General features: G+C 36.0%; 2 protein-coding genes across 13 annotated transcripts in view; both read right to left on the reverse strand.

Annotated features, from left to right (window-relative positions):
- Positions 1-806: 806 nt before the first annotated feature.
- LOC18435162 (heavy metal-associated isoprenylated plant protein 22) lies at positions 807-2676 on the reverse strand. The gene is made up of 3 exons (XM_006845213.4): positions 2572-2676; positions 2406-2481; positions 807-1210 (listed from the first exon to the last, which is right to left on the reverse strand). The coding sequence occupies exons 1-3, from the start codon at positions 2641-2643 to the stop codon at positions 915-917; spliced, it is 444 nt and encodes a 147-aa protein (XP_006845276.1). The 5' UTR covers positions 2644-2676; the 3' UTR covers positions 807-914.
- Positions 2677-17544: 14868 nt separating this feature from the next.
- Positions 17545-27880, reverse strand: part of PDE194 (formyltransferase) — a 49828-nt gene continuing 39492 nt past the window's right edge. For 6 of the 12 annotated variants that reach the window (XR_016047022.1, XM_088855076.1, XM_020667814.2 and 3 more), the window contains 4 exons: positions 22797-22897; positions 21705-21764; positions 21423-21614; positions 19118-19730 (listed from right to left, as the gene is read on the reverse strand). Coding sequence is in view for 8 of the 12 variants with exons in the window: in XM_088855076.1 (XP_088711202.1) it covers positions 19638-19730; positions 21423-21614; positions 21705-21764; positions 22797-22897 (446 nt within the window). In the remaining 4 variants the exon portion in view is untranslated. Of the gene's footprint in view, positions 18786-19117; positions 19731-21422; positions 21615-21704; positions 21765-22796; positions 22898-27880 lie in introns of those variants that run through there. The other 6 variants (XR_016047023.1, XR_016047020.1, XM_088855075.1 and 3 more) reach the window with 2 other exon arrangements.

Below are 27880 nucleotides of genomic sequence, written 5' to 3' on the forward strand. Positions count from 1 at the left end.
AAAACATTTGAACAGTTAGTTACAATGGTTTTTGACGAACAACCTATTTGCATCTATCTTTAAGATGGATGTTTTATACTTCTGGACCACATATTGTAGAAATACAATCCATTCTGCATGAGACAATTTTCCTTCTGATTATAATATGGAATGGTTACATAAGGGTAAATTAGCTCGGCTCCTATAAATCCCAAAAGGCCTTGTCGACTTATTTTATGGTTCAGAAATAACGTAATTTCTTTGGGTTGCTCAGTTTATGGAGACTTTGTAAGCATATTGATGACTTGATTACTCCTAAGAGAGAGAGAGAAAGAAAGGCATTGTAACATGCAATTGCCACCTGATCATAAAGAGGCAAAGAAGAGAATACTTATACTTCGCAATGGTACAAACAACAGAAACCGGAATAGGGTTTTTTTTTAAGGGAAATTATAGAATAAAACCGTTTACCTTTGGTATAAGGTAGTCGCATTAATCTTGATCGTTGGGTGGCTGTTATTATTCCATTGACAAAGCTCAAATTTCAAAAAAAAAATTTCCAATTTGATGACATATCTAATCTATCAAATTTCATATGTTTGTAAGTAATTGTTACCACCTTGTATAAAAAATAAATGGTTTCATTATATAAAATCTCTTTTTCTAATAGTTTTTAAAATTATAAGTAATATTATGCATTTCTTCGAAATATGTCGAATAACAAACAAGCCACAAAATGAACAGCGCCATCCTCAAAAAAAAACAGAAGGAAGAGAGAACAAGAAAAACAAGAAGACTTTAGAGAGAGAGAGAGGTGTACAAAGTAGTTGATGGGCATGGATGTAGTATTTTCACTATTGGGCACTTAGTAATTATACATGAGAGAGAGAGAGAGAGGAGAGAGAGTAAGTTCTCTAGAGAGAGAGAGAGGTGGTTCACATGATGGTGCATGCATGAGGATTATCGTCGCTAAAGAGAGAGGTGTATCGTTCCTGTGTGGTAGTGGGGCTTGGGAGTCCGTAGTCCAGTTTCTTGACATGGCCGGCGGGTGCCTTCTTGTCGTAGGATTGGGGAGCGTAGGGATAATAGACCAAGTTGTATGGAACGTATGGCCAAAACTCCGCCTTCTTTTTACCCGTCGATTGGACCTTCTTCAACACCTTATTTGCTTCCACGTATCCACTCACAGTCACCTTGTGTTGTTTCCTGTTCACTTCCACCTTTCTCACTCCTAATTTTAACACCACCAGCGTCTCACAAACAAATCAATCTTCAAAATCTCTCTCTCTCTAAAAAATAAGGACCTTTCAAACTCTCTCTCTCTCTCTAAGAAATAAGGACTTTCAAAATCTCTCTCTCTCTCCATTAAAAGACAAACTCAAACGAAATTTTTAAAAACTCTCTCTCTAGAAAACACAGTCTCTCTCACGCAAAAACAAGGGTGCAGTTTATACATGGCTTAGGCTCCAAACAATCAAATTAGAGCTTACCTTCAAATAGTATCGAAAAATGTAGTTTCAATATTGGAAATCAAATTAGAGCCTACCTTCAAATGGTATCGATAAATGTAGTTTCAATACTGGAAATCTTTTTATAGCCTTGAAATATATTTTCACCTTTATTTATAAAGTTTAAGTAGTGTAGATCAGAGACCTATCAAAACATAAAAATCTTAAAAAATTGAAGGAAACGTTTATATGGAGTCGATGCTCTAAGCTATCAAATTAGAGCCTACCTAAAATATTTCACCAGAAGAGGTTCTTTCGTGCCCAAATATCTTCAAATTGATCATCTCGACATCAAGATGCATGGACGTGAGAAAAAAATAGATTTTAAGTTTTGGAAATAGTGAATTTTATAATACAGTTTTGTACGGTCAATTTTCAAGGTTTTTAAGTTTACATCAATATGTGGATCTACACTATTTTTTAAGCTTTAAACTTTATAAATAAAGATGAAAACATATTTTAAGGCTAACAAAAAGATTTTCAATGTTGAAACCACATTTCTCGACACTATTTGAAGGTAGGCCGTAATTTGATTGTTTAGAGCCTAGGCTCTATACAAACCACACCCACAATCACACCAAACATACTCCTAAAAATATACCCAACAAAAAAATAAGTATTCAGCATGGCCCTCTCCCCCCGCCCCCCACACACACACGAAACCGGCATAACACCTGCTCACACACACACGAAACAGGCATAATACCTGCTCAATATACATTTCCTAATGAGAAAGTCTGGAAAAACAAACATACCAAGAGAAAAACAAGCTCTCTCTCTCTCTCTCCACATGAAACAGATAGAACGCCTGCTAAATATTCATTTCCTAATGAGAAAGTTTGCAAAAACAAACACTGGATATATAACCAAGAGAAAAACAAGAGATCTCTCTCTCTGTGCCAGGAAATGATGCTTTACCTTTCATGGAAGAGACAGCGTCCTTTACCTTTTTTTCACAACCTTCACAGTCCATCTTGACCTTGATCTCCACAGTCTGAAACCAAATAAAAATTTAAAAAAGATGAAAAAGAAGGAAAAGTATGATCATGATCTTCAATGGTGAAAACGCATAAGGCCTCTTTACCTGCAGTGGTTTACGCTTCTTACGAGAGCCGCTAATGGTGATAAAGTTAGAGAGATAATCCAATGCCCCCATTTCGATCAGAGAGAGAGACGAGAGAAGGGACTCAAATTGGCGAAGAGGTAGTGGAGGCTTATATAGTGGGAGGGAATGAAAGAGAGAAAAGTTTATATATAATAATTTAAAATTTAGAGAGAGAAAATATAGATAATAAACAAGAATATAGAAAAAGAAGGACATAGGGATTTGTAAAGAAGTGGATTACGAATCTAATTTTTTATTTGAATAATGAATCAAAGAAAAAAAAAAAGTCCTCTTATATTTTAAAATCGTCAAAAATTGGTGGGTTTTATGTGGTACCCCTTTTAAATAGAGGTTCATTGTCCTCTGCATTGAAACTTTTTCATAGATTAATGCCCTACGAATTTTCAAAATAACGGAAATACCTTTGATATCTCTGAAAACGACAATAGGACTAGGTTTTCTTGCCTGATTTAAGGATCGTTTTTCAAACCCAAAACCCACCTTCCTCTGCCTTTATTTTTTGGGTGCAGTTTGAATAGAGCCGAGGCTCTAAACAATCAAAATAGAGCACACCTTCAAACAGTGTGGAGAAATGTGGTTTCAATATCGGAAATTTTTGTTGTAGCCTTAAAATATATTTTCATCTCTAATTATAAAATTTAAACTCTAATTATAAACTTTAAAGATTAAAAAATAGTGTAGATCGAGCAGATCTATGAAAACTTAAAAATCTTGAAAATTGACGGTCCAAAAATACATTACAAGATGTACTATTTCCAAAACTTGAAATCCATTTTTTTTCACATGTTCATGCATCTTGAGGTCGAGATTATCAATTTAAGGATATTCGAACATCAAAACAACCTCTCCTAGTGAAATTTTTGATGTTGGTTCTAAAATGATTGTTTAAAGCTTGGGCTCTCAAATGATTGCTTAGAGCTTCGTTATGTAGACATGATCTCTATGAGTATATGTAGAATGAGTCACCTCTTAAAAATCTACTTTTGGAATGGATTTTTTTTTACTTAATTTTTAAGGACATGTATTCTCTAACATGGGATCATGAATATAAAAAATATATACATAAATTTTAAAACTTAAAAATAATAATTTTATTAGAAAAATATTTGGACCATTAGTTTCAATTGGGTTTAGATGGACCACCTATTTACATCCATCTTTAAGATGGATGCTTTATATCTCGGGGATCGCAAATGTAGAAATGCGATCCCCACCGCACGAAACAATTTTCCTTATTTTATAGCAATTTTTAGAAGAAATCGTGGGGAAGGTGTCCCTAACTAGGTGGCATGCTGTCTAACATGGAAGACACCAAAGTCTTTTTGGCCACATTAGGACAACCATGGCCATCTATGAATATGACAAGGGCATTCATGTCATTTGTCACAAATTTTAGGGACCACTTTTGTTTTCCATTCACAAGTGTTGTCCTCCTTATGTTAGCTTCTTGCTATTGTAGAGGCTACCTTAAATTAATTTCTTTCAATTTTTTTTGTTATATTTTATTTGGACTTTAGGAGAAAGGCTTAGATATAGTAAATGAGATGGAGTCCAATTCTAGTAAAATTTATTGATTGTGGCAATTATTTGGTGGGAAAACTGGCCCAGCACAAACCTCCTAAAACCCTAGATTTTTTAAGATGGGAGTGTTGTTAATAGCATGGGGGGTCAGGTCATTCACTAAGGACTCCATTATTGAGGGAACTTAGGTGGGTACTTTCTCCAAAAGATGGTCCTATTTCTCATTTTCTCTTTCTCCCTCTCTATTTTTTCCTAACCCTGAGCATGAGTGGTGGAAAAGGCGTGGTCTAGAGCAATTCAACCTTGAGTTTGAAGAAAAATAAATTATTAAGATATTGTATGTATAGAAAGATATGTATTTAAAAGAAGATTGAACAATCCTTGCGGCCCAAACTATAATGTGGAGAGAAATGTTTAATCTAAAGTTGTATGAGCACTTGTGATGAAGATGGGAGTAATGAGTGATGTTTCATCTGTGATGGAATGCCCTGGAAATGTCATGGACAACCCATGAACAACTCATATATAGGATATATATAGCTCTCTCTTCCTCTAATGTGGTATTGTGGTACCCCATTAGACTAAAGCGGTGAATAAATGAACGACCCGGGGATGAGCCTCGGCCCCGGCCCCCTCCCCGGCCCCGGCCCATGGCTGAGTTGAATAGCTCGGGCCGAGACAGAGTAACTCGGCCCAACCTACTGAGCTAAAAAGTGCTAAAAAAATATAAAAAGCCTCAAAAAATAGAAAAAACATGTTTAAAGTAAAATTAAATAAGCACATCTAGATGAGGTTAAAAAAAAGTAGTGAAAAAAATAGATTTTGAAAAATCAATTTGTGATAGGAATATTTTGGACATAACCCAAAAAGAAGGAAAAATACAAAAATTAGTATTCATGGCCAAAACTATTCCAATCTTTGCCAAAATAATATAAAACACAAAAAATATGTCACTAATGAATGTTTTAGGCTTTATAATTTTTTTAAAAAAAATTAAGAACCCCAAATCCAACCACCCAACTCGGGGAGACTCAGACTCGCCGAGGGGGCAAGTCCGAGTTGGCTCACTCCGAGTTTTTGTAGACTGGACTAAAGTCAAAAGATTCTAGGCTCAATTTCACTTCCTCGATCCCCACCGGTAGACCCTAGCTCGGTGCATTCTCGTGACTCTCAATTTGGGAATATAAACTCCTCAACATATCAACAAAGTTCCCAAAACCGAAAAGAAAACTAAAAATATGATATGCACGCTCTAGGTGCTGACATGACCTCCTATTGAATAAAGACCATGGCCAAAATAGTGTCGGAAAGCAGCAAGCGGGAATGGACCACATGCCCTGGGCAGGGCGGAGTAACCCAGCCTTAACCAGGCTGGTGACAAAAACAAGTATTTAAAAAATTAAAAAATATATTAGTAATCTTAAAATGAATAAATAATATTACAATGAAAATTAAACAAAACACATCTAAATGAAATTTGAAAAATTAAATTTTGAAAAATCAATTTGCTACCAAGGGTGGCGTATCTTATAAATAAAAAGAAAGTTGATATAAGGTTGAGACCTGGAACAAACAAATTAAGGTACACCTTAAATATTTACTAGCAGAGGTTGTTTTGATATCTAAAACGCATCAAACCGAACATCTCGATCTCAAGATATAGACGTGAAAAAAAATGAATTTCAAGTATGAAAAATAGTACATCTTATAATGCATTATCTAGGCATTTATTTTTTAATATTTTTAAGCATTCATAGATCTGCTCGATCCATACTATTTTTTAAGTATTATATTTTATAACTAGATATGGAAATAAAGTTTCAGGCCATTACAAGATATTTGCCATTGAAAATTCATGTTTTGATACTATTTAGAGGTATGCCTTACTTTCGTTGTTTCGGGCTTCGATCTTTACAAATCACACCCTAAAAATAATCCAAAAAGAAGAGAAAATATAAAAATAATTATTTATGATCAAAATACTTTCCATTCTTTACCAAAATAATAAAAAAAATATAAAAACATGTCATACATAATTTTCTTAATTTTTTCTTTTATATAATTTTTTTAAAAAATTTTAAGATCATGAGCTTGACCACCAAACTCGAGATATAACCAAGCTAACTGGGTAAAATCCGGTCAGGTAGTAGAAAAACGTCCCAATAAGAGGCCTACTCTAATAGGTCGGGTAGGGGGTCCCCCCCTAGCGATTAGAGCCCCTAAACAGGCTAAAAACCAGCTCACCCCAGTGGCCGAGTCTGGGTAACCAGGTCCGTTTCGATCCAGCAGGTTTTTACAAATTACAGCGGGCAACACATTATTACTCTTTTTTATTATTATTAACATCAGAGACAAGTGGCATCTCCAAGCGTAACATGTATAATCATGGTATATACTATCCATTATGTCCCCACCAAGTAATAAAAATTGAATTATAGCTATGAAAAGCAACCATAATCCTCTTTTATTTTAAGATAAAGTAATTGTAGTGATTTTCGAGGATAAACATTATCCCACTAGACTTTGTGTAATGCGTTGTCTTTGACCTGCGTTGCATAGATATGTACATGTATCAACATGTATGGTACAGCAATGGATGTGAGAAATATCATTATAAAAATTAGTAACACCATGAAAAGTCATAAATATTTGTTTCAAAATTAACTTTTAAAACATGATTTATTTAGAAATCATTTAAATAACGGGTGTGCTGGAATTTTAGATGACATTACCCGTGATATTTTGATAAGAAAATTGCAAAACAAGTATTTACGCATCTAAAATACCAAACAAAGTGTCGTGCCCTTAGTGTGTTGTCATACACAAAAACCCGTAAAAACACATTATTTTGTTCTGGATATGAAAAGAAAGGGATGGGGTTAGGGCATCAGTGGTCAAGGGGGTTGATGCTTTAAGATAACATCCTACCCTCCATTCCCACCATTAACATATCACAAAAAGAAAAGGGATTGTCTACAAAGACCATTTACCTTTTGTACAATGAGGTCACAATTATTCTGGCTCATTGGATGACAAATTAGATGGCTTGGGGTGAGTCACAATCATTCTTATCTCTTAGATTTCAAAATGGGTGGTTGTAAGAGTGTTATTGATTAGAATGGAGTTCCAATCCTTGTGCAAAAGGCAAATGGTCTCTTTGAAAATAATTTCAAAAGAAAAATACCCAAAATAAAAAAAAGATATGAAAAGAAAGAAAAAGAGACCAGGCAATAGCTCATGGCTTATCGATTTTGCACGTAAGGACCACAGTACCAGCCATTATTCCAAGTTCTACTACCCATCGTAAGGACTGCAGTACCAACCACTGTTCCAAGCTCTACTACCCATCGTATGTATCGAAAGAGAAAGTGTTCAGTGAAGTAAATCCCTTAGAGAATTTTAGAAGAGAGAGTATTTCTGAAGTGTATCTCTTGAGCAATAGAGAATTAGAGAGAAAAATTATTGTTAGGTTACGTAGCCATTAAAAACCTAATGAGAGCATGTAATCAATATCTAATAGTAGAACATAAATATAGTGGGAGTATGGTCTTTTATGGATCATACTAAGCGTATGCTATTTGCCGATACTTAAACTTGGCTTGACGTGTTAAGCCAGTCGAGTTGGAAAACCCATGGTGCCTGGGTATAAAACTAAACAGAAGGAATTTTTGGGTTATCCTTTGATGAGGTCGGAGTTGCCTGGATGAGTGAGCCGAGGGACTGTGTGACCCTTGTATATGATGGTTGGCCTTTAGAGATGAAAGTCAAAGCCTCATCCTTGAACTGTCATACGACATGTACATATGACAGACATATCGGGAAAGCGAACCACATTTCAGGCTGAAGCGTGTACATGTACGAGAGATTACACCTATGCACCATATAGTTATGGTTGCATCAGGTCTAAATGACCTTAGTTCGTCTCTAAGGGAGAACCTGTAATCCATAGACTATATCCCCTTACCTATTGATTGACTTTGGTGAACCAATTATGAATCCCTGCAGTGGTTTGGGGTCATAGAAACCACTGGGTCAGTTTGAGAAAGCAAGTGTAGATTATAGTCAATAGTAGAAGGTGGAGTGCTCTAGCAACTTTATAATTCTTAGACCTTGTCAGATTTGATTTCCCCCCAAAATTATTAAGATTTAATTATTTTAATATTATATAGTTTTTAAAATGATTATTTGAATTTTTGTGAATCTCTGGATATTTTATTTTTAGAAATTGGATTTATAAATCTAAAGAATATTGTTTTTTTGTATTAAAATATTCAAAGGAAAATAAAGTTTATTTCTAATATTTTAAAAATCGTTTTACTAATTTTATAATTCATAAATATTTTAGAGGGCCCATGGGGGCCCACCAACTCCACCATTGTGATGTGTGTGGGGCCCACATAAGGGCCCCATGGGTGGCACATCCCACTTAGTAGGGGTACTTCATTATTTTCTAACCTTGTGAACCAAGACAATCAAACAAGAGAAAATTTATGGAAAGTGTTATGTAGAGATTTTGATTGAAACAAGAAAATAGAGTTTTGAAAATCAAGAGATTTGATTTTTTAAGTTGAAGTAGGTGTAATAAGATTATGGAAAATAAGAGAAAGTATCATATTAGTTTCCATGTTTTATTATTTGATAGGAATTAGGTTTAGGAAGTTAGAAGATAAGGTTTTCGCACATTTTTTTAGTCAATGATGGTTGATCTAAGGAATGTATGACTTATATTTCTCACCCACATGTCTCTTATGATCAATGGTCTGGATCAAATCTAACTAAGGATGACTAACCCTAACCCTAAAGAAAGTCTATAAATAAGGGCGAAATCTCTACCCTTTCTCTACACTTCTCATCTCTCTCTCTCCCTCTCTAGCCTCTCTAAGATAATATTTGAGAAAAGAAAAGAGGGTCATGCCTCAAACCTAAGTATTGAGACTTAGTTCATCATACCAGGTGTTGAGACCTAGCCTAAGTTCCACTTTTGCTCTTTAGTTTAGTTAAAGGTTGTAGCCAAAGCTCTCCCATATTTCAAAGATTTGAGATAGACCGTTGATCCCATACGCTATTAGATGAGGAGATCCTATGTGGGGTATACTAATATGGTTGAGGTAATCTTCGGCATCTTCATTTTATGCTTTCTAGTGATCTCTTATTCCTGTGATTATTATGTGCTTTATTATCTCAAAATCAAATTTATGTAATTTTATTTGTGTAATAAAAGAGTTATTATAGTGGCAATAAGTAATAATCCTTGAGATTCTATATGTTTTTATAATTTTTCATCATATATTTGGACATCTGTAAATAATCCGGGTGGTGAAAATAACAAAAAAAAAGAAAAATTTTTAACCGATAAGTAAAATTTAAATGATGATAGATAGAGAGATAGTTGAGTGGAACTCATGGCTTATAACATAAGCACAAGTTTGATAAGATGAGAATTGAGAATATGACACGCATTCATGTGTAAAATTCAAGTCCTGCGTTACCTGCCCAATTAGACAGGAGACATAACATGTTAAACATAGAAATAAAAATCTTCAACTGCCATATCTCAGCATACCGCAATTAGGCTCCCATAAAGCCACGTGTAGACATGAGGGTACACGCAACACAGAAAGCAGGGCCATACTTATTGATTAGCTAGTAAAAGACAAAAGCCCTAACTCTCCATCTCCATGCTTCTAAGGTTGAAAACTTCCAATCACATGCAAAGGTTCAAAAGTTCAAATGATATAAGGACCAGTCTGCATATTCCAAGGTCCAAAACTTGAAACCACAGCTTACCTACTCCCAAGAGAGAGAGAAAGTGATTGATATAGAGAGAGAAAAAGTGATTGATATCATTTCAAGAGAGAGAGAGAGGAGTTTATTTGATTTTTTTTTTATTTGTTGTCTCATTGTGTATGTGTAACTCTTCATTATTTATTAGGGAAAAGTTTGTTGTAGGTTGCAACATTATACTGTTGAGAAAAAATGCATCTAAAAAATCCTACAGTGGAGAACGTTCTTACATAGGAGAACTCTCATCATTTTGACTTTGAGATGAATGGACATGAAAATGAAAAGATTCAAATTCAAAAATTAATATATTTTGTAAAAAGTTATCGAGACCGTCTATTTTCAAGATTTTCAAGTGTTTATTGATGTGTTCAATCTGTACTGTTTTTAAAATTTTAAATTTTTTAAGTGAAGATAAAAAGAGATTTTGAAACCATCATAAGATTTTCAATGCCGAAACAATATCTCTAAGTAAATTTTATAGATGCACTTGGGTTATACGTTATAAGGAGGCAGCCGTAGACAAACGTCATCCTTATTAGTAATGAAGTAAACACTCTTGTAAAAAAAGAAAAAGAGAAAGACAAAAAACAGAAGAAGGTGATTGATAGCAAAAGACAAAAGTAGACTAGGTTTCAAGTCCAACTACTTATAATACATAGGCTATGAGTTTTGACATGTATCCATGTGGGATACTTCATCTCTCTATTTTTCTTTGGTTCATACCAGCGTTCTAAAAAACGCCGAGTCGAACAGGATTCGTCCGGTCCGACTCGAAAATAGTGAAAAACGAACCGGATCGCCCAAAAATCAGAAATCGTCCGGGTCTAGAGAGAACCGGACGATTCTGTACAGTGAATCACCGATTTACTGTACGGAATCGACGAGTCCGAACAGTGAATCGGCGATTCCGTACGGATTTTTTTTTTTTTTTTTTTTTGGTAATCCATGATAGATTTTTTTGTAATACTTGATCGATTTTTTGTAATCCATGATCGAATTGTTTTTGTTTTTTTGTAATCCATGATCGAATTTTTTGGTTTTTTGTAACCCATAATAGAATTTTTTGTAATCCATGATCGAAATGTTTGTTTTCTTTTCTTGTAATCCATGATCGATTTTTTTGTTTTTTTTTTTTTTTTTGTAACCCATGATAGAATTTTTTGTAATCCATGATCGAATGTTTTGTAATACATGATCGAAATGTTTGTTTTTTTTTTGTAATCCATGATCGAAATGTTTGTTTGTTTTTTTTAATCCATGATTGAATTTTTTGTTGTTTGCTTTTTTTGTAACCCATGATAGAGTTTTTTGTAATCCATGATTGAATTTTTTGTAATCCATGATCGAACTATTTTTTTCATTTTTTGTAATCCACGATTGAATTTTTTGTTTTTTTTGTTTGTTTTTTTTTGTAATCCATGATCGAATTTTATGTAATCCATGATCGAATTTTATGTAATCCATGATCGAATTTTATGTAATCCATGATTGAATTTTTTGAAAATTTGTGATTTTTTTTGTTTAATCTATGATTGATTTTTTTTTTGTAATCCATGATAGAATTTTTTGAAAATTTGTGATTTTTTTTTTAATCCATGATCGATTTTTTTGAAAATTTGTTTTGTTTTTTTTTTAATCCATATTATTCAAAGAGAAAACGAGAGAGATGATGATTCTGAGGCCACCCTATCCAGCCATATTATTCACATATCGAGTCCCAACAGCAACAGTGTAGGGATGAGCACGATATACTGTAAATTAAATGCTGAATGGCGGTTCATGCAGGGAAAGAACATATCAATATTTCCATATTCATTCAAAAACATGAAAATTCTTAATGGAGTACCCTCATTTTTTATTGAATTCCTAAAAACCAATATTTATAATGAATTTTAATAATTTTTTCGAATTTTTTTTAAGCTTTATTCTGACCGATTCACCCGATTCTCGATCCGGATCGCCGATTCGTCGATCCCGATCGGTTTTTTGAAAGCCCGATCCGGGTCACCGATCCGTTTTTTAAACCATTGGTTCAGACATAAACAAACAAAAAAGGACATCTTTCTACTCCAATTGACGATCACAAGTATTTGGTGGTGGTATTAGAGAGGGGCCAATAATTGGTGGGCAATAAGGATCACTTCATGCGTTTCACGCACAATCACGTATACATTGCTCCCATAGAACATATTGTATATCTACTCCCTCAATCAAAAGACTTAGTCAAGTTTAGTTTTCTATTCTAGAATTTAGAAAATCATTTAACAATTACTAGATGATTATTTCAAAAAATTGAAATTTTTAAGTTTTGTGACACTTAGGTCTAACCCTTCAAAAATTGGGTAGTCTCTAGGTATTAGCTTTTACTCATTTCCTGGGGAGTTTATTTCTGATGAAACTTTTTTTGCTAAGATTATTTGTAGATTATAGAGTTACATCCTCAAAATTTGAGACCTAAACAGTATCCCTGGCATGTGTTTTGCTCGAGGGATGAAATGGATCCTGCCTAGGGAGGAGAAAATCTTTTAGCTTAATACAAAGAGGGGTATCAATCCTCATACTTGAAAGCAATGGATAGGAGCTGTGGACCATCGAAAAGGGGCCACTTGAAAATGTAGCTATCCAAAAGTGGAGCACGATCCCTTGAATGCAGAGAGTGAAAAAGAGGGAGAGAGATGTTTAAAGCAATGAATGTGATATCGCCAAGTTTTTGGTCCGTTTAAACAATATTTTTTAAAAAATTATATAAAATCTTAAACAATAAGAGATTTATTTGTAATGGGCTTTTTAATATTTTTTATAGCTGTGAATATTTATTTTTACATTTTTCCATCTTTTCTTTTAAATTTTAAAAATACCTTTGAACACAAATCGATTTTTTAAAATCTATTTTTTTACTAATTTTTAACTTCATTTGGATTTGCTTTGTTTAATCATGCTATAAGTATTTTTTATAGATTTTTTTGTAGTTTTATTTTTTAACACTTTTTTGACCGGTTAGAACTTGTCCAGTTAGTCCAGTTTAACCGACCGGTTTATGGGTTCCTCATAATCGGCCTTTGGCCGGTTTTTGAGGCGGGTTCAATTTTTCAAACACTGGTTTAAAGAATATATGGTTTATTTGCCCCCAAGGTTCTTTAAAATCCTACGAGGGGGGCAATCAGATTCATCAGAAACCCCAATTCCCATGGTTTTTTTGAATTAGTTGTATACTTGTGTGGGTAGATAAACAGGCTCATAGGCACCGGAAACTTGACTTAATGCAGCAAATGGGCCAAGCCAGTCTGGTCAGCCATGGGAAAGTACCTTGGGGCTCGAGTGGGCCCAATTCCAGGGCCCGCATAATTTTAAGGCTATTTTAGGGTCTAGGTTATTGGGCCTTGAAGGTTGTTCGCAATGGGCTCCACGGCCTAGCTCATCTCAGCCCATTGAATTTAGGCTAAATAGTTGAGCCAGTGTTGAAGCATATTAGGGGTTAATATTTGACAAAAAATTTTAAAATAAAAAGATACGGACTTCCTCCGCCATCAGTGAAACTAAGGCTTTTCCTTTCTATCCAAGGTTAAACTTTTTTTGGTGTTCTTGTTTCATGGAAGACCGTCTTTGACGCACTTGGTGAAGCCGCGGCTTTCATAGGTTAACATGGAAGCTACGGCATCCCTAAATCATGTCATTGTGACATTATTTTGAAAGTTGCGAGAAGCCATTGCTTCCAAAATAACACCGCAGCATTAAATTTAAAATAGGTAACCCCTTCCCCTTCTCTTTCAAAGTGCCCAATATAAAGTAATTGATTTTGGATGAGTAAATGATATATTGATAAATTAAAAGGTAAAAAAAACTCATACAAATAAATTAAAAGACTTAGAAACATGAAAATAGGTGCCATCAAAATCATTGTCCCAATGTGTAGACAGTTGAAGGGAATCTTTTTTTGGTGACTCGGTGAATTCAAGTCGAGGTCGAGATCGGTTAGATTTGTCTTGAATTCTAAACAAACTTGTGACTGATTTGGGTTCCCCATTTTCTGGGGATACAATTCCTTAATTTTGAGAAACTAATATCTTCCCATGTGAAAGCTTAATACAAAGTAGAGCTTATGGACTTGAGTGTATCTCATGTTATAGGTTACTTGCGAGTTAAGTTAGGGTTCTTTGAAATAGTGTGTATAAGAATGTATGTGACCTATGCGATGCGCTATTTGGGCCACTAATGGGAAAGATGGGTTCCCTTCTATGGAGAGGCAAGGGCCTCTAGCACAAATAAGGTGGCCCTTTGAAAAAGCTTCTAGAGAGAATTTTGTGTAACATCGCATGAAGAAAGTTGCTATATATTAGAGTGAAGCGATTCTCATGAAGAGTTAAAGTTGCATCCTTTTTATACAGAGAAAGTCAGTTTCACATTGCTTTCACGTCTCTATTTGGTAGTGGTTGGTAGTAGTTACCCAAAAAAAAGCCAATGTTGATTAACGTGCGATGTTAGTCGAAAGAGTAGTAAAAAAGGTTGTCTAGCTAGGTAGAGATAGATCTATGTTTCCAAAATATGTGATGTAATGCTCATCAATATACTAGACTTCCATTTGCCATACCAGTGAATGTTCTTTGTGGTGAACCACATATCCATTGTGTTGTTTTGGTATGCATACCTTTAAGTTTTATTTCCATGCCTGTAATATAGCGTGCACTCACTTATTTCTTTTCTCGTTGGTTATGTACATGATCCCAGTACGATTCCGTTACTTAGAATTCCTATTTTTGAATTGACATCATTAAAACCCCTCAAGTCTTCTACATCGACTTCCCCATGGGTATTCACCTTAACAATATATTAATCAAGTTCAAGTACATGTTAAACTTATATTATGGAACCGGCTCTATCAGAATTTCCATAATACTCCTCATGGTGTCAATCTCTAACAATAAGATATCACACTCAACTATTATTTCACTATAAACTGGTACTTGACATAAATATGCTTTGTCATTGCATGATAGAAGTGGTCCTTCTTTTTTTGGTATTTGATATAGTTTTTCATCAAATATATTGTGCTCTAAGTATCACAATGGACAACAGTCCAACCTTGCTATGAGTGTAGATCACTCACAAGTTCTCCAAGCCAACTAGCTTCTTTCACCGCTTCATAATAGCCTTGAACATTGCTTCAATTGTAGACAAGAAAACAATGGGCTATAGCATAAACCTCCAAAATAATCAAAGTTTTAAGAAGCATAAACACATCATATATGGTGAAAATCACCTCCAAGAATCGCATCCACGTAACCAACAACCTTGTCAATGTACCAACTATTGGTGTTAAGCACCAAGCGCACATTTGATGTACCCCTTAGGTGATACATGATCATTTCACAACATCCTAATGCTTCTTTTGTGGGTTAGTCATGTATTTGCTAACCACACTAACAACGTGAGAAATATTTAGACGAGTGCAAACCCTCGTGTACCTGAGGGTTCCAACTATGCTCGCATAAGGAAAATGAAGCATGCTTTCCCGTTAGCATTTGTATTAGGAGATGTAGGTACCCCTTGGAAATTTTGGTTAATAGAATTCCTAGAAGCCTCTGTTCTGAGTCCCAAGGACGACACTAAGCTTAGTTTTATCCTATGACAAAACTTAATCCCCTTAGTTTTGTCCTAAAAATACCCAAAACCTAGCCTAAGTTATAGTAGATCTCAATAGCTTTGTAATGGTCAAAGAATAATTAAAATCTGACCTACTATTACAACTAAATATTGACTTTGTCAAGTCGTCTGAGAAAAGCTATATATGACTTTGTCAAAGTTGTGGTAACTATTTTATTTGAATTCCCTTCTTCAATGGGATTCTATGTACACCCTTGTCTATTTATACGCTTCTTCTCTGAATAAAAAATATACTCAATACAGAGTTTTGAGTATAGTAGATCTCAATAGTTTTGAGTATAGTATACTCTCTCTCTCCCTCTCTCTCTCTCTCTCTCATTGACGTTGAAACTCTTTATAGAGAGAGAGTTGTCTTCTACTACTGCAACAGTCAAGCACCGTGGTCCCGGAGCTCTACCGCAAGCTCCAACAACTCGCAACCCATTGTGTTGTTGCATACATTCTAGCAAAATGTCTGTCTCCTTCTGAGTTGAGCCTCTACCATTGGTATGGCTTTTGGGTTGCATCTAAAACCCATGCATCAGACAACACTCGTTTGTTGTCATTCCCACTGACAACCACAAGGTACCGCTGGAAGACCAGAACCATTGCGTGGCCATAACGGGGTCTCGAGCTTAGTGAACCACCACCCTATGCTACCAAGAATTGGCACTTGTGATATCGAGCACATAGATATCATCAGTGAAATGCCCTGCTAGCTCTATCCCTCCTTGATCTCTCGCTGATCCCTAATCATGTGACATCTCAGCCATCAGCACCAACTCCCTAATCTTGTGCCATCTCCGCTCCTTCCTCCTCCCCGCCATCCCCATTTTCACCTCCACCATCAGCGGTAGTCCAGCCCGCATCTCCGCCAGCCCTCTCTCAGCTATCCACCCACCTGCAACCTTCTACCCATATGCTACCTCCCACTTTCTCTCTCTACAAAACAAAAACAAACAACACAACAACGACTCTCTCTCCCTATTCTTCGCTACTCTCTTCCTCTCTCTCTCTCTCCCACTATTGTCACCACTGCTCTACACCACGAGGTGGAGAAATTGACCTTTTTAGTTCATTTGCTATTGAATAACACTTCTGTAAAGACAAGTGTCGAGGAGACAGTGCGGATTAAGGGTGGAGAAGTAGAAAGTGAAAGTAAGGAGGACGATGATAGTAAAAGAGAAGAAGACAATGATGACGGAGAAGAGGATGATGATGGAGAAGATGATGTTGAAGGCAATGATGATGCTGATAGCGAGCATGAAAATGAGAGAAAAACAAAGAAAAAAACTAATCACTTTCTAGTGCCGACGTTGCAAGAGGAATCGATGTGGAATTTGTGATCGCAGAGAGATAGGAATGCCGATGAGGAACTCGATGTGAGGGAAAAGAGTGTTCTTAGTTCACCAAAAAAGGCGTTGAGGTGGAGAAATTGACCTTTTTAGTTTTTTTTATTGGATATGGATACTTGAAACAAATATTAAATAAAGAATATGGTTGATATTGATCGACATTCATATGTATTTTTTTATTTTATCTGTATGTTTGAAACAAATGTTACATAAATGATATGGTTGGTATATATTTTGATGTTGAGTTTGATGTGTTTTTGGATTTTATATGATTGTTTGAAACATATGTTAAATCAAAGGTATGTTAAGTAAATGAGATATCTCTCTTTATATGCCTTTCAGTGAATTTTGATCATGTTTCTCTTGATCTTTTTCATATGGGTTTTTTATCTGGATATATGATAATTTTGTCAATGATCATCTTTATCTTGATCTTTTGCATATGGGTTTTTGATCTAGATATATGATGACTTTGTCAATGCTTTGTTTCAATCATGAGGAAGTCATCAACTTGGAGATTGTATATTTTTATGACAATGTAACTTGGTTACCTGATGCAGCTGCTTTCATGCAATGCTAGTTGTTGCTTAGGTGATAAACTGTGAATATAGCAAAGAGAAGTGTAACTCCCTTAACAAAACATGTAGGATATCAAGCATAGAATGTAAAAGCTACAAATTTATACTTCGCAGATTAACACCTGAATTCGCAAAAATTCCAATAAATGACCAGGCTTAAGGAGAAGGATTTAGCAATCAAATCCATCTGCCAGTTAAAAACAGTGTCACCACCACCTAAAAAAAACACGTAACTCCAGTTCTCCCTATTATTAGCTAACATATAACACCACCAAAGGCAAAAAGACAAAAAAAAAAAAACGGAAGTTGAGGGACAGCGCTTTGGCAGTACACGTTTAGGAAACAATGCGCTCTGGCAGCGTCAAAGGGCACTCCGACAATACACGCTTTGGAGCCACAGCGCTCCGGCAATCGCATAGGGTGCTCCGGCACTAAAGACGAAGCGCTCCGGAAGTCAACATTCTAAAGACAATGCGCTCTGGCAGTCTCAAATGGCACTTCGACAATACATGCTCTGAAGCCACAGCGCTCCGACAGTTGCATAGGCCGCTCCGGCACTGAAGATGAAGCGCTCCGGCAGTAGCAGAAGGCGCTCCGATAGTCAACGTTCTAGAGACAATGTGCTCATGCAGTCCCAAAGGGTGCTCCGGGAATACATGCTCTGGAACCACAACGTTTCGACAATTGCATAGGGCGCTTCGGCACTGAAGACACAACGCTCCGGCAGTACACATTCTGGAGAGAATGCGCTCTGGCAGTCCCAAAGGGCACTTTGGCAATACATGCTCTGGAGCCACAGCGCTCCAGTAATTGCATAGGGCACTCCGACGCTGAAGACACAGCGCTCCGACAGTAGCAGAAGGCGCTTTAGCAGTACACATTCTGGAGACAATGCGCTCCGACAGTCTCAAAGGGCGCTCCAGTAATACATGCTCTGGAGCTACAACGCTCCGGCTGTTGCATAGGGCACTCTGGCACTTGAGACAGTGCTCGGGCACTCGAGACACATGAGCTCCGACTATGCATGTTCTAGAGACGACAGTCCTTCAGCATTTGCAAAACGCACTCCGACAATGCTTGTTTTGGAGACGAGGCGCTTCGGCAATTGAATAGGGCGCTTCAGCGATACTTGTCTTAGAATCACAACACTCTGGTTGTATCCGGAGGCGCTCCGACAGTATATGTTCTAGACAGTGCACTCCAACAGTTGCATATCGTGCTCTGGCAATGTGTTACTTGGGTCCAATAGTCAGCGCTAATTGATTTTTTTTTGGTACGGGAAGGGTATTTTTGTCTGAAAAAGAAACAATTACATTAGAGGAGTTTTTGCATAGAAAGTTTATTGTGCGAAAAAAAGTGAGAAAAGGTTTGAATGGGGGTAAGTTGCATAGATAGTGTATTTGGGGGGGTTTTTGTAATTTTCCCTAAAAAACGACACTCAAAATTGAGAGTTTTTTTTTTTTTGGTGAGTTAGTGAGGAGAAGGCCTCTACCCTAATAGAATTTAAGCCTAGGACGTAGCGCTGCAAATCATCTAGCGCTAACAAATTAAGCCCGGGTTCTATTCCTAAAATTTAGAGACATTAGTTTTCATAGAACTAACTATAAATGTGCATACATCTTAGCATTTATGATAAAAACCCAAAACCAGGGCATGTCCAATAAATAGATAAGCATGGTATCTCACAGCATAAGACTGATCTCCATGGCAAGCAAACATATCATGTTAATCGATGGCATATAACAATTAAACGAAGTCACACGTCTGCTTCTCTCCCAACCCTTTCCAGACTACAACATGCCAAAAGGCCGGTACCTTATCATTAAGGCTGCCAAGTATCCAAACCAGGACCTTGGGCATGCCCAGGTATCAGGCTGGGTGCCTACACATTGAAAACTAGCATAACAAAGGTACTCTCTCTCTAAGCCGCAAAATCAAAACCGAAAGTTCTATGTTGAAATCTGGTTCCAAACTCTAAGATACAGCTTTGCGGCTTGGATCTTCAATATTTAATTTTTTTGACATTCTAATCAAGATATAGACTCAGACATCCCCACTCCAATTAGGGGCCTCAAACATTTGGTTGATGTTGTATGTTGAGATTTAGAATAACCAATTGCCAACTAAGCTCACTTGCACCATTTACTTATGATAACTTCTGTAGTCGCTGTCCCCTTAAGCCATTCCAAAATGCACGAGCGCTCACCGCCTTCTTTCCGGGAAGCTGAACTTCCAACACCTGCCAATATTAACCATCAACTATCTCTCTCTCTCTCTCTCTCTCTCTCTCTCTCTCTCTCTCTCTGACACACACACACACACACACACACGGAGTAATAACGGGCAATCAGACCGGACATCCACTGTCACTGCTTATTAATGGATAGTGAAGATCATCGCTGCTGTCCTTTGATCAGTGAGAGCAGTGGATAGCAAGCATGTGTACCCCATAACGAGTATTCCATATTTTCCACAAGGAAAATGTTTTTGTCCAGCCTATAGGCTACACCAGAACTAGTGTGAGCTCACCTCCTTCACAACTTTTTGATAGAATGAGGGCATCTGAAAAAGTTTCCAAACCAGTCTTCCCAACTCCATAATCAATCTCCCTCTAAAAGAAATTTTGATTGGAGCTTTTATAGACCTCCAAATAAAACATTTTGTAGAGTATGATTTGGAAGCATTTATTAGCTCTTTTGGGTCCCTCACCAGGCAACACGGCTTTCTGGTGTAACCTTGGCTACACCATAAATGTACTCTATAATAAAGCATAACCGGTCAAATAACTTTATGAGCACTTCAAAATAGAGCACAACTTTGTGATTTTTATTTTTATTTTACTACATGTAACTGGATTTCACAAATTAATAATTACATTTCTAATATGTAATTAAATAGCTCATTTGCATTATTTCCTCTATCCATTCACTTTCAGAAGAAATTAGAATTTGAAAACACACATGTACTAAGGATTTGATAAGGTGCATCTTTCTGGCCTTGGATTCTCTTCCTGAACTAAAATTCTCTGGAACTCATATTTCTCTCTTATCATAAATATCAACATTGATATCCACCTTTTAACTGTAACATGAATGTTTGTTTAGCAGAAGGGTTGTTACTAGGGTAGTAACTCGTCTGAATAGTTTCATTTCTCGATTTGTTTTAACAAACTAAGAATTCAAACTCATAAAGCTCCCTATAGTTTCATCTTCAATTTAGAAGTCAATAACATCAGGACCATCAGTACTTCAATCTATAGAAAAGATCAAACCAATATTTAAGAAACTAAAAAAAATAGGATGCGGTTTGTATAGAGCCTAGGCTCTAAACAATCAAATTAGAGCCTACCTTCAATTAGCATCGAGAAATGTGGTTTCAATATTAAAAATCCTTTTGATAGCCTTAAAATATATTTTCATCTTTATTTATAAAGTTTAAAACTTCAAAAATAATGTAAATTGAGAGATCTATGAAAACTTCAAAAACTTGAAAATGGACAGTCCAAAAATGCATTACAAAATACGCTATTTCCAAAACTTGAAATCCATTTTTTTCTGATGTCCATGCATCTTGATGTCGAGATGATCAATTTGAAGATATTTGGGCATCAAAACAACCTCTTTTAGTGAAATTTTTTATTGTTTATAGCCTCGGCTCTACATAAACTTTTCCCAAAAAAATATTCTCATTTTTTAAAATTAGTTTAGAATTAAAGTGAACAATACCAAAAAAAAAATTGGTTTAGAATTAGGAGTGTTTACCATGTATCATAAAACTCAATTATCATTTTTGTATCTTTTCTCTTTATGCAATAAACTCATTTTGCCAAATCATATTTCAAGATGTTACTCTGTGATATGTATTTTCACAATTTTGTGCAATATCTGCTCCATTAGTGTGTGTTGTGCACATTGTATCTTGGAAAGCGCACCTCCAATGCAGATCCATGAGCACATGGAAATATCAAGACACCTCCTTCAAATGTGACGTTTCCACCACCCTGGAATTGGTTATTGTAAACTTTAGTGGTAATAATCTTCAGCTCTAGAATTTGAGGCGGTTCATTATCATGAACAATTTGGACTTTGGTCCGAGTTCCTGGCCAGCCTGCAAATGCACGGACCTGAAAAGGGCCAGTTTTCATGAAAATGATCTGCATTAGGATAGAGCCCATGACAAAGGACTCAAATGTCTATGTATTACAACACTTTACCTTGTTATGCACAACCAAAGCGTCTTCATCAAAAGATAGCCATGATTCCTCAACCCTTAGCTGCAACAAAAATCAAGAACAACAAGCGGCAATTATGTTGGACAAGAGTGAAAAACCGTTTTCATGCGTGACTTAGCAGAGATGAATGAGAACAATATAAACTAGTAAGAAGAAGCATATACTGTGGATATTAGAAATGTATAAATGGAAGAATCATTTAATGGTTCAAATGATGGGGGAAATGACCAATTTATTCAACTACACACATTCTTTCAGTTGTCTTATACTGTTTTATCTGCTTTTTCTTTATGAATTTCTTTTAACACGGAAAAAATAGAATACCTTGGATCACATATTGAAAATGGATATGCAAAGACACTGTCAAATACAAATTACATATATAATTCAATTTATTAAGAGTTAATAAAATGGGATTGTATTTATGGACAAGCATGGCTCTACCATTGTGAGACAAATAAGTGCCAGGATTTCCAATGATCTGTACAAGGTGAACACTCCATTTATAAAGTACAAGAGACTCTTACATGTCATTCAGGACAGAATGCCTTCCACAACAACTGTAGCACACAATTTTATCATGAAATTGAAAAAAAAATCATGTTCTCATACTTTACGACAAAAAGGAATCCCTCCATAAAGATTGACAAACTTTAGTACTAATTGAACCATATAAATTACGTATTCATCCATGTGAAGTTGTGATGGAAGTTCCATTACAAGTCCACAGTCAATGTTTATGCTATTAGATAATCAATCACTAGTCCACAGTCATATATATATATATATATATATATATATATATATATATATATATATATATATATATATATATATATATATTTGAAGTTTTCCTCAATCATCAATTTCAGGTACCAAAAAAAATATAAAAATGACAAAAAAAATGTGTAACTTTTAATTGTTAAATAACTATTTGCATTCTATAACTATTGGGCAAATAGATTACTAAAAAGAGTTTCATGAAGGTACACGTATAAAACTCATTGTCATCCAGAACTTTGAAAAGAACGGCACAAATGATACATTTTGTGATACATGTGAACCATAAAAAACCTTAGGAGCCAAAGTAGCCCTGGAATCATCCTGTTCCAATGCAGTTAATCGTGCAAATCCGTCAAAAATGGAAGTCAGTTCTTGAATCAAAAGTTTGCCTCCTGTAGAATTCCACAAACACTTTTAAGATTGAATGATAGGCTAATACCCATAGCGGTTAAACTCCCATGGAGATTAGTGCATAGATAATAGATAGAGCTCATATTGAACTTTTACAACCATAAAAATCATGTAAAATGAAACCCATTTGCTAGTTGGATTCTACCATCAGTTTAGACATCCATTTTCTGTAGAACTGAGACTACGAAGGGAATAAGACAAAATTAAACATTAATAGTTAGCAAATTGATCAAGATCTAGTAACATATAACGTTTCTCCTTGAAATAAGCAGACTATTTAGAGGTGACTCCCAGGAAGCCAAAATGTCCAAATTACTTTATATGCATGCAACTTAAGCTGAGTGAAGGTTCTACCAAAAAATTCAAAATCATTCCAGTAGTGTTACCTACTAACTGCTAATTGTATTCCCCATGATAACTTTTTTTTTTTTAATGTTTGTATTCCCCATGATACTTACAGAGAGGTATTTTAACTGTTTGTATTTGTGCCTTGCATTTATGTTGCTCAGCCTAAGGGCAGTAATCATTATGCTATACATGGAGGCTTAATATTTCCATGTATGGAATCAGTTGAATTATAAAAAATGAAACTCGAGGATGAAAACAACTGAAACTGAGAATCCAAAAGACCTATTTAGGACATCAGTAACTAAGTAATTCCTACAGAACATGAAAAGGACCAACTCATAAAAACCTCAGAAGCAAACCTCATGGTATAATCAACATGCTGTTTGACCCAACGAGATTTGGTTGAGCCAACTCAACTAGGGAATCATCCGCGCACCAATACCTCTTGATTAACTTTGATGTGTGAGGAAAGGGGCAAACGTTGACCTTTAAAATGTTATCCGTTATGCTACGTAACTGGCATGCGTAGCAGAGGCTTCCAATAGTTTAGAGGGCTTTGGTTGCTTGTTGCTACCACTGACTTTGCTCGTTGCCTACAAATCAATTATCAATTTACTCAAAAGGCCTCTAAATCAAGTAGTTTCATAAATATGCGAGGACCTACTTCACGCCTCATTTTATAAGGGCTTTGCGTACTGGACCAAGAAAAGTCAATGTAGGCTTCTTGCGTTTCATCTAGGCTTCTTGTGTTCTGTCTAAGCTTCCTACCCCATGATTGAAGGAGATTTCACTAACACCAATGCTAGAACGAAGGTCAGGGGAAGGTCAAGCAGTTGCTTCAGGTGAGTAGCACAGTAATGAGACCCAAACAATCTGTCACCAAAGAGACTCAGACTGATGCCACCACTGCCCACAACCCAGGTTTCAAACATGTGCTGAGCTTGCACTGCAACGTGGTGGCTTAAGTTGAATATCAAAGGTGTAGAATCGTGGAATCCAGGAGGTGGAGATTGCATCAGTTGGGGCCTAACAGATCTCATGGGCATGAACTCTATTAAATGGAAAACTAGGCATAACTACAGAGAGAAAAAATTTGAGTCACAGGAGGACTTCCCTGCTAAATGGCATATTGCAAGGAAAAAATACGCTTACTATATCCAACACTAGCTCATTACAATACACAAGTCATACAGCAGATCATCCGATTTTCATCATTCTAATCAGGTATCTCATGTGGCATGCTCTAGACCATAGTGATTAGAGGCGGGAGCGGGATCGGTTCGGTATTTGCGGAACCGCCCTGTAATGGAAGCTCCTTGGGGTAAGGATCAGCGTCCGTACAATGAACAAGACAAGGAGCGAGATCCGTAGGTTTATGGAAGCAAGATCCAATGTCAATAGGTTCGATATTTTGACTAGTAGGAATCTAAGCTCCACTCAAAAAAATGAGGTTGTAAATAGAGCTAGTACGAGTTCCCTTGGTTAAGGAATCGAGGTTTAAATATGTCATATATAGGGTTCCTCCTATTCTGATATTGAGATTCTTAAAGTATAGGAATCAAGGTCCTCAGCTGATTGGCCTCGAGGTCTGCAAGTGCCATTTACCAGGGTTCCCTTATCAAGTGCCCCCCGCCCTTTACAATGGATTTATTTATTTTTGTGTGAATAACAACAGATTAATTATGTAGTTGTATAAGCCGGTCTTTCTTATGACTACTACATCTTCTGGCCATGACACAAGTTTGGCATGCACCATTTCCTATGAGTCCTCGACAACCCAGAATCCAACCTCTCAAGAGTCATCTTTTTCGAATGTTGTCTCCTCTGCTTCATTGTTTCTCAAAAGCTGGCTCTCTGAAGGGGCAAGAGAATAAGATGAACTACTCTCTCTCTCTCTCTCTCTCTCTCTCTCTCTCTCTCTCATTGATATAAAATAAGCTTTTTAAAGCTTGAAATGAAAACATATATTCTCATCTCACAACTGCAATAAGATTTAAGACTCTAAAACAGGACATCATAAATATAAAACTTTAAATAGAATATATATTCTCACAACTAAGAGGGATGGCTTACACAATAGGACTTAATAAAACAATGGGTAACGCTAAACCATGCTTATATTTCAAATTAAGAATCTAAAATAATGGAACTTCGTGCTATACGAAAAAGGGACTGGATTTTAACATCATAGAACTTATGAATCCTAAATAATGGAAACTTCGGACAATGGCAATCTCTAACCTGGTATCATCCATTAATGAAGGTAGAACCCACAAACAAAGTACCAAAACCTTGGACCATGATTGATGGGAGAGGGGATCTATTTCGAAATAGTACTAGATTTCACTGATGGATGGTACGTGGTCCCCTATTTTGGGAGCGAGATCCCAAAATCGAAAAAACAAGGTCCCTACAAGATCCCTTGCAAGAACCGTGGGATCGAGGTTTCAGAGCGGGATCGTCACCCTACCCACAAGGTTCCCTTAACTATGCTATGGACATTTGGCTACCTTAGTTTTGAGAAGTGCACATTCTCAATTTGGTTGCTCCTACCCATGACCGCCTTGATCCTTTTTGTGCATGCAGATACCACGACTCTGGTAGAGTGTCCATATACCAACGAGGCTAATACATCAACAGAATAATTATATTAATTATTTACAAACTTATATAATTTTTATTATATTATTATCACATATTAATAATATTCATTAAAAAAATTGTAATAATATAAAATCATCATAATTTAAGTATTACTATAATAAATTAATTATTATATTAAGTTTATTTATTGATAAAATTAGAATAGAGATATGTATCATTTTCATATTTATAATTATCATATGTTATTTATGATATTTATTTTAGTATTTACAATAATATATCAGAATATTTATATATTTTATAATTTAAATATAGCCGCATGAGTTATATGTTATATGTCGGAACACATACAACATTTATAACAGCAACCAAAACTATCTAAAAAAAAAAAATCATTGGCGAAATCGATAGTTGCCATTTAACTATAGGTGTGGTTTGTATAAGGTGTTAACCTTAAACAATCAAAGTAAGGAGCACCTCCAAATTGTGCCGAAAGATCTAGTTATGGCGTCTGAAAATCTATTTTTGCCCCTAATCATGAAATTTAAAGCTCCACTAAAGGTTCAGATCAAGTAGATCTATAAACACTCGAAATTCTTGAAAATTGAAAGTCCAGATAACGCATTACAAGATGCACTATTTTTAGAACTCGAAATTTTGATAATATCTATAAGGCCTGAGTATTGGCAAAGGCAATACGTATGGGGGCAAAGGCCATCAAGATGTGCAAATGCACAATTAGGAGGGATTAAGCTTATGGGTCTCAATTTTCTGACTTATATGGAAATTTAACAGGTTCATTAACTTTTTGGTACCTTGTACTCTAACTCCTTGAACTTTAGACTCACCATCCATCATGTCAAATTTTTACTAAAATATAATGGACTCATTTTTTTCAAACTTAGTTGCCTTCATCGTTGATCCCGTCGGAGTTACATGAAATTTTTACATAGCCTTGTGGTGCAAAAAAAATTTCTAAAGAAAGAGGTCAGTTTTCCATTGTTTTATGGAAAACAATGCTGAGCATTTAGGGGCGTCAACAAGCCAAGTCAGCTCGTCAATCGGGCTGGCTGGGCTCGGCTCGTGTGAGCCAAGCTTGAGCAATATTTTGTGTCTCAATAAGCCAAGGCAAGCCGAGAGCAAGCAGGCCCATTTAGTAAATGGTTATATTAAAGCAGCCCCGCCTCAAAGAAGCAAGTCAAAATACTAAAGAATAAATAATAGATATAATACTATAACACTTGATTATGGGCTTGAAGTTGGTTTATTTATAGCTTGACCCAGCTTGTTTATGAACCTGTTTAGGAGAACAAGTTAAAAACTGATGCTCAAGCTCGGTTGCTTCAGCTCAAGTTACGTTCAACTCAGTGTTTTAAAATGTGGCTGCATCGTCGCATATGCGGCCGCATCAAGCTGTATGCGGTGGGCAGCACATCTGGAATGACCGCATATGCGCTTTGGAGGTATGCGTCGCATCAAAGCTACATAGTGCAACGCCCACATATAGGGCGGATAATTTTCTGCCTTTTTATTTTCGACTATGCCCCTCGGGGATGGGCAAAATGGTCATTTTTACCATAAAAAATTGGAAAAAATAGTTCGGGGTATTAAACCCCCTAAACGAGCATATACATCCACTTTCGTGGCTTTTTTGGGATCAAATCAAGCAAAAAAAAAAATAGGCGAAAATTTTTTTAATTGAGATTTTGGATTTGGGGATTGTTTGATACTTGGATATTGATTTGAACCTTTTGGTTGTTGATTTGGAGAAGTTTAGGTTTGTTGATTTGGGGATGTTTAGGTGAACTTGTGATAAGAAATCGGGGGTTTCAAAGGCCGTGAAAATCGAGCATTGCTTCAAGAACCGTTAACTTTTTATTCCTCCAACAGTAATACCTATTTTTGGGGTAATATCTTCTTCCCAATCTTCTAGTAATAAGGATCCGGTTTGGAAATATGCTAAACTAAAAAATCCGAAAGATAGAAATTGTGTGATTTGCATGCTCTGTGGA

Source organism: Amborella trichopoda, chromosome 13 (assembly GCF_054954075.1).
Source record: "Amborella trichopoda isolate Santa Cruz 75 chromosome 13, AtrichopodaSantaCruz75HAP2 v2.0, whole genome shotgun sequence".
In the NCBI taxonomy this organism is placed as follows: Eukaryota; Viridiplantae; Streptophyta; class Magnoliopsida; order Amborellales; family Amborellaceae; genus Amborella; species Amborella trichopoda.